The sequence below is a fragment of the Drosophila sechellia genome, chromosome 3R, assembly GCF_004382195.2.
Source record: "Drosophila sechellia strain sech25 chromosome 3R, ASM438219v1, whole genome shotgun sequence".
Taxonomy (NCBI): Eukaryota; Metazoa; Arthropoda; class Insecta; order Diptera; family Drosophilidae; genus Drosophila; species Drosophila sechellia.
In genome coordinates, this window is record NC_045952.1 from 20,272,625 (window position 1) to 20,279,127 (window position 6,503).

At 43.2% G+C, this 6,503-nt stretch overlaps 3 protein-coding genes across 3 annotated transcripts; all 3 read right to left on the reverse strand.

The window, feature by feature from the left end:
• Positions 1 to 423: 423 nt before the first annotated feature.
• On the reverse strand, positions 424 to 2,995 carry LOC6607319 (fatty-acid amide hydrolase 2-A). The gene is made up of 4 exons (XM_002032057.2): positions 2,816 to 2,995; positions 1,963 to 2,406; positions 1,209 to 1,904; positions 424 to 827 (listed from the first exon to the last, which is right to left on the reverse strand). Exons 1-4 carry the CDS (start codon positions 2,993 to 2,995, stop codon positions 537 to 539), a joined length of 1,611 nt encoding a protein of 536 aa, XP_002032093.1. The 3' UTR covers positions 424 to 536.
• A 365-nt stretch (positions 2,996 to 3,360) lies between these two features.
• Positions 3,361 to 3,927, reverse strand: LOC116801690. Its single transcript, XM_032722766.1, has 3 exons — positions 3,814 to 3,927; positions 3,721 to 3,756; positions 3,361 to 3,666 (listed from the first exon to the last, which is right to left on the reverse strand). The coding sequence occupies exons 1-3, from the start codon at positions 3,847 to 3,849 to the stop codon at positions 3,436 to 3,438; spliced, it is 303 nt and encodes a 100-aa protein (XP_032578657.1). The 5' UTR covers positions 3,850 to 3,927; the 3' UTR covers positions 3,361 to 3,435.
• Positions 3,928 to 4,106: 179 nt separating this feature from the next.
• Positions 4,107 to 6,325, reverse strand: LOC6607320 (fatty-acid amide hydrolase 2). Its single transcript, XM_002032058.2, has 6 exons — positions 5,955 to 6,325; positions 5,656 to 5,881; positions 5,078 to 5,589; positions 4,898 to 5,023; positions 4,574 to 4,846; positions 4,107 to 4,518 (listed from the first exon to the last, which is right to left on the reverse strand). The coding sequence occupies exons 1-6, from the start codon at positions 6,123 to 6,125 to the stop codon at positions 4,234 to 4,236; spliced, it is 1,593 nt and encodes a 530-aa protein (XP_002032094.1). The 5' UTR covers positions 6,126 to 6,325; the 3' UTR covers positions 4,107 to 4,233.
• Positions 6,326 to 6,503: the final 178 nt, after the last annotated feature.

The following is a 6,503-nucleotide window of genomic DNA, read 5'->3' on the forward strand; positions in this document are numbered from 1 at the left end:
CAAAGGTGTAGACACAACCGTTCGAAGCGGTATTCAAAAGGCGAATGAATGAACGAATGAATGAGCGCACGGCGAATGAACGGGCGCAAAACAAATTTGATAACCGAATTTGATAAAGACGCGATTAGTGTGACCAAAGGGTACCACACTTAAAAACGGCTGACCTGCTGAAACTTGACTCTACGCTCAGCAAGTAATTTATCAACACTGAAAACTCCGCGGTTGATTTTGAAATTGAGGTATATACAAAGCCACCATTGCTGACTAATTAATTTTAAATAAGCTATTAGACACCTTGAGCTATGATCATAATAAAAATTTTTATTTATGACCCGCTATGGGTAATTATTTTCGAAACATGTTGACACTTCACTGTGTCAAATTGCTTTTGACATGGTGTATATAAACAAATTCTCTTATATCTCGGGCTCAAACCTTTTGTTAGTTTTCTTCATTATTCTTTTTAATAATATGCAATGTTCCTTAAAAACTTCCTTAGGTACTTCGATGTCAAGACATTTAATTTGTCACTACAGCTAGTCATCCAGGTCGTGCGGCACTGGTGGCTTCCAGCCCCCGAAGGCTCTTTCCAACTCCACGGCCACTCGGATGCACAACCGATCCTGATTTGGCGCACCGATCACAGAAAGCCCGATGGGAAGTCCCCGTTCATTTAGACCCATTGGCACATGGGTCACGGGCAGTCCAAGAACATTAAACATCAGGGTATAGTCCACGCCCCAGAGTGATAGGAGGGACCACTTGTGTCTCGGAGCAGGTAAATTCAAAGTGGGAAACAGAAGCACGCCGTCATCGCTAAGTAAATTCTAAACAGAGAAATCACAATTAAATTAAAAATTAAATATTTATCAATAATAATAACATAATTATAAATGACTTGATGGGGGGGATTTGTTTATATATTTATATATATATATTATATATTTGTTTATATATAGTAAGCAATTAGCAAGGGTGTGTTAACAAAGAAATGGGTTTATAATTTATAATTGTCTAACGACTATATATTACTTTGTAGCGGATGGCTACAAAGGTCAATGTGAATATGCAAATGATTATGAAGATTATTATCGATGTAATTAAAGCTATTATTGTAGTTAAAAGTGAAACACTGATTTTTGCAATGAAAAAATACTTGTTTTATATAAGAACAGCTAAGTTTGCGTGTTAAGTAGTGGACCACTTACCTCGAACTCTCCGATCAATTCGCGTGTTTCGTTCATATATTGATTAATCTTCGATTGCGACATAAAGGCCCCTGTGCGTCGCATTAGTTCAAAGATCAGGGCGTTGGTTGTGTATTTCGAGTGACCTCGTACACTTTTAACAATCTCCCAGACAGTCTCTCGCACTTTGCCTGAACCCTCTGGAGTTTCATCCGTCAATAGATAATCCATTAAATCCTGTCCGGCGATCCCAGATAAAGCCATTTCCATTGAATTCTCCAGATTGGGCAGTCTCGCTTTCTTCACGTCCAAGCCGAGGGTCTTCAAATGAGTTGTGGCTTTGCAAATAGCACCTCTGATATCCTTATCCACCGCCGAATGCATCCATCCATTGATACCTTCGAAACCAAGAGCATATTGCACTTTAATCTGATTCAGTTGGACGGGTTCAGTCAATCGCAGTTTGGATGAATTTTCCTTGCCCGCCATTACTTGAAGTAACTCGGACAGATCCTCAGCGAATCGGGTTATAGGTCCCTCCACAAGATAGTGTCCGATATTGGGATCTAATGAGTTGGGAAAGTGTCCTTTGACAGAGACCACGCCTCCACTTGGTTTGTGCCCAAAGATGCCGCAGTTCAGGCTGGGAATGCGAATAGAACCTCCAATATCTGAGCCAATGCCGAATAGGGAGGCGCCTGCTCCATTCAAAGAACCCTGGAAATATTTCAAATTACTTATTCATATTTAGAAACCTTAAAAACAGCCTTCTAACCTCTCCACCAGAACTTCCGCCGGGGGTCCGTTCAGAATCGTAGGGATTCAGGCATCTTCCATTCAATAAGGTGTCCGTCTCGATGCTGAAGCAATATTCCGGAGTGGCCGAAACCAGGAGAGGAATAGCTCCAGCTGATTTCAAGCGCTTCACTGCTTCGCCATCGGCTTGGGCTTTGGTATTCTTTCTGGACAGACTGCCCACAGCAAAGGTCATGCCCTCGAGGGCACATGACTCTTTAATGGTCACGGGAAGTCCCAGCAAAGGTCGTTCTTCAAAGAGCTTCTCCACATCTGCTGCAGTTTGGCAACTGGCTATGAGGTCATCAGTTTCAGTGGCCTCTTCCAGAGCAGACGTAAACCGAGATTCGACCAGAGCATTCAAATGCTTATTAACTGCTTCGATACGTTCGATATATGTGCGCACCAACTCCACCGATGTCAGCTGAAATCGGAAAGCATAAAATGTCAATAGTTTCCCATATATAACCGAATATTAGCTGGAGATATTATTTGTTATCGTATTCAGACGCCGGACTTGACTTATCGCCACGAACTTTGCTTTTCGTTTTTCCTGATAACGCCGATTGAATAAATTAAAACTTTCAGTATACAATTAACCTTTAAGCATTATAATCTTGCGTACTTTTTTGCAGTCTGCAGGAATTTTTCATATTATGGTAATATCTTTTTAAATGCGTGATTCATATTTATTTCTTATATGAAATGTGTAAACCTGTGAAATTAGATAGTATTCTGGAGAACTGGCAGAATAATATTAGTTTGATACGCTGGACTTTAAAACTTCAGACTTCAGAAACTTTACAACTTTATTGTGGTTACTTTATTTTTACCTGGCGGGATTGAAGGCGTCTGCGCAGTTCCTGAACGCTGAGGGTGAGCAGGCGACTTCTAATTGGTGGTATGAGCGTCCTCCTTGGTTTGGAAGGATACACAAATGCCTCCAGAAGCGGAGATATGATCAAAGCGACCACTTTTACGAAGATCACGATGAGCCTCAGAAATATTTCCATTGCGCACAAGAACCGAATGAGCGGGCGTCCGTGGCGAGAATGAAATAAACTGAGAACGAACTGACCACCTGATCAAGTCTGTGAATTGGAGAGCAGAGAGTTAAATTTACCTACGTATGTAAGTATGTATACACGGTAGAGAAGGTGGTGTTGATAAGGTGGAAGGGAAAGGTGGAGAGTTTTTACGAAACGTAATCAATTTCGCAGTGAGAGTGGAATGAATGATTGACTAAGAGGGGGTATAACTAATTCTCCGCACTCGCGGTACCCAAACACTAGTTATTCGGGATTTCACTCCGGTGGACCTTAGATCTTTCGGCGATGGCGTTTAATATTGAAGAAAATAAATGTATAATTGTACGAATATATATATTTATATTTGTATTTTGATTTAATATTCCATATTTTTAGCTTTACTCGGCTTCTTCGAAGTTCTCCCTTTAAGATACAGAGTTGAAGTCCTCGACACCCTCATCTGGGTCCCAATCCTCATATACTGGTTGCACCGATGAATAATGGCCACCAAAACCAGGTCTAGTTGACCTGTGATGGCTCTCATTTCGAATTGGGGCTCGGTTTCTCCAAGCAGCATGGATTATCTCATGACGCACAAAAATGTTCCCATTTTCATCGGGTATTGTCCTTCTTAAGCTGTAGTTTTCTAACTCGTACTTGAGGGCAACCATACATTAAAGCAAGGACAAATCAACATTTTAAGCACTTACGTAAATTTCATTATGGTTCTCCATAGGATTGTCAGTCTACGATGAAAATGTAATTGACAAAGCGCAGCACTAATGTATTCTTTTTGTACTCACGCTATCTTGTCTTCGAAGCCCAAAAATATTACCCATTTCTATGGTTTAATTGCAATGAAGTTTGAAAAAATGTGAAGATTTCAGACGCTTTCAGCTAAAATGCCGATAGACGTAGGAGATTCTATCGATTCGCAGAGTGCCCATTTGCCTTAGATATCGATTTTGAGTCAAGATAACATCAATAAATCGTTGTTGCAGGTCAATTTTTGTGAGACTGTACACAAAAATAAAAAGCTATGTAGATCTATCGAGAAATTTTATGTAAATAAAAAAAACACTCCAATATAAACAAATATTGGTGGTCACGTATTAAACGTAGTTCACTTTAATCTTCACAACTATATTAGCACTTTAAACAAAATTTAACCTTGAACCTTAAATGGAAAACTGACCAGGTATCCCCGATCCTCGCTTGGAGTTTCATGTGTCATGTGGCACCGGTGGCACCCAGCCGTGAAAAACGGCCTCCAGTTCGGCGGCGACCTTCAGGCAGAGTTTGTCCTGGTATTGGGCGGCCACCACCTGCAACCCTATGGGCATCCCCCGCTGATTTGTGCCCATGGGCACATGGGTGGCGGGCAGACCAAGCATGTTGAAGAGCAACAGATTGTCGATCCCCGTCACGTTCAACAGCGAGGTGTGGAAACATAGGGCGCTCGTGTGGAAGGTGGGCAGAATGAGGACTCCTTGGGTGCCAAGCAGTTGCTGGGATGCATTTCAAATGGTCAGTATAGCTTCAAGAATTATTTAATTCGCTTACATTCAGATGGCTCTTGATTTTCTGGGCCTCAACTCGGTATTCCTCCATGTTTCCAGTGGCCATAAGGCCGTTGAATCGCTTCATCACCTCCAGAACCATGGCCTCTTTGGTGAAAATTGAGTGACCTATGATGCTGTTGAAGAGTTCCACCATCAGCAAACGCATCGAAGGATCCCGATCCGCCCGCTGTGTTACGATACTGGGCAGACCCTTCAAGTCCACCAGGGAAACCAGGGCAATCTCGAGAGAGTTGCTCAGGAATTTAAGATCCAGCTGATTGGCAAAGTAACATTAGGCCGAGAAACTTTAGAAAGGTGTACCTACCTTCTTGGACTGCACACCTCCTCTTTCCAAGCACGTGACAGCTTTGGTGATGGCTAGTTTTATGTCAAAGTCCACCACGGGATGGGTGAGGCAATTAAAGCCGGAGTATCCAAAGGCATAGTATACCTAAGCGAAAGTAAGATTTGACTATTATAATTTTCTTAGTTAGAGAAATCCCACCTTCATGTCCTTCAGAGCAACTGGTTCAGACATTTTCAGCTTGTGTTTTTTATCGCCCGCCATTATTTCCAACAGCAAGGGCAAATCCCTAGCGAATCTTGTGATGGGACCGATCTGCAGCATCTCGGGGAACTTCTTGTCCGTCAGCGAGTAGGGGAAGTGACCCTTGACCGACGTGAGTCCGCCAGTGGGCTTGTGGCCAAAAACACCGCAGAACAGGGCCGGCAGGCGTATGGAACCGCTGATATCGGAGCCCACACCAAAAGTGGTGGCCCCACAGCCATTCAACGATGCCTCGCCGCCCGAAGATCCGGCGGAAGTTCGTTGCAGATCGTACGGATTCAAGCAACGTCCTTGGATATTATTGCTGGTTTCGAAACTCATGCAAAACTCTGGATTGGCAGACACCAAGAGGGGTATGCCACCAGCAGCACGGACCAGTTCAACCACATCGCCATCTTGGGGGGCTTTCATATTTCTGCGAGCAAGACTGCCCACGGCAAAGGATAATCCTGTTAAGCAGTGGAAAATATAAGTTTCTGCTAAATTTTCAGTGATTTTGAGTATATGAAAGTTACCTTTAAGACCACACGACTCCTTGACAGTAAAGGGTACACCCAGTATGGGATACTTGGTGTACAGCGCCACACGATCGAACTCAGAGCTCGCCTTCTCGATGAACTGATCTGCCAATTTGGCATCCTGGAGGGCAGCCTCGAATCGATCCTCGACAACGGCATTCAGAGAAGGATTCACTTCCTGCACACGTGCTATATAGGCGCTAACCAACTCCACCGAGGTGATCTGGAATCGAACCCCAACATATATGACTTGCAAATGTCCCACACGAATGACGCGATTGGACTTGGAGACTCACCTCGCCGCGTCGCAATTGGGTGACCAGTTCAACGACGGACTTCTTGAGCAGGGGATTACGAATGCCCGAAAATTTTGGTTTCTGACGGGGCAATACAATATCTAGAATCTTGTTCACCAGCATGCCAAAGGCATTCAGAATGAAGGCCAGCAGTCGTAGAATGATCTCCATATCGAGCAGGCGTTCGGGTCACAAAAGGTTGGGGTATTTAAATCACTGGACTTTGATCGGACCTCAGCGTAAGTGGGTTAACTACAGCTGACGTAGGTTTTCCTCGGAGGTGGTATGGGGATCGGGAACTGCTGCTGCACCTGGAACACCACCGAACACTTCGACTGCGGATCATGGACTACGCGTGGCGATTGACACTCGCACTTATCGTCCCTTGTTTTCCATTTCAATTTGAATTTAATTTCAAAGTTAGCTCGGGTTGGCATTAACCAACACTATATAAAACTTTGGATGTTCTCGTTTTCGAAAATTATTTTGAAAAAGTCTTTTTAAAGTAAAAGAGCTCTGGCTTTTAACTCAAATTAATTCAAAGAATTT

Coding starts and splice junctions, on each gene's coding strand:
- LOC6607319 (XM_002032057.2), bottom strand. CDS start 2,995: ATGGAAATATTTCTGAGGCTCATCGTGATCTTCGTAAAAGTGGTCGCT. Junction 2,407..2,815: donor GACGCCTTCAATCCCGCCAG/GTAAAAATAAAG, acceptor TTCCGATTTCAG/CTGACATCGGTGGAGTTGGT. Junction 1,905..1,962: donor GCGGAAGTTCTGGTGGAGAG/GTTAGAAGGCTG, acceptor AAATATTTCCAG/GGTTCTTTGAATGGAGCAGG.
- LOC116801690 (XM_032722766.1), bottom strand. CDS start 3,849: ATGGGTAATATTTTTGGGCTTCGAAGACAAGATAGC. Junction 3,757..3,813: donor GGCTTCGAAGACAAGATAGC/GTGAGTACAAAA, acceptor TTTTCATCGTAG/ACTGACAATCCTATGGAGAA. Junction 3,667..3,720: donor AGAACCATAATGAAATTTAC/GTAAGTGCTTAA, acceptor GTTGCCCTCAAG/TACGAGTTAGAAAACTACAG.
- LOC6607320 (XM_002032058.2), bottom strand. CDS start 6,125: ATGGAGATCATTCTACGACTGCTGGCCTTCATTCTGAATGCCTTTGGC. Junction 5,024..5,077: donor TTGCTCTGAAGGACATGAAG/GTGGGATTTCTC, acceptor ACTTTCGCTTAG/GTATACTATGCCTTTGGATA. Junction 4,847..4,897: donor GAGGTGTGCAGTCCAAGAAG/GTAGGTACACCT, acceptor TTTGCCAATCAG/CTGGATCTTAAATTCCTGAG.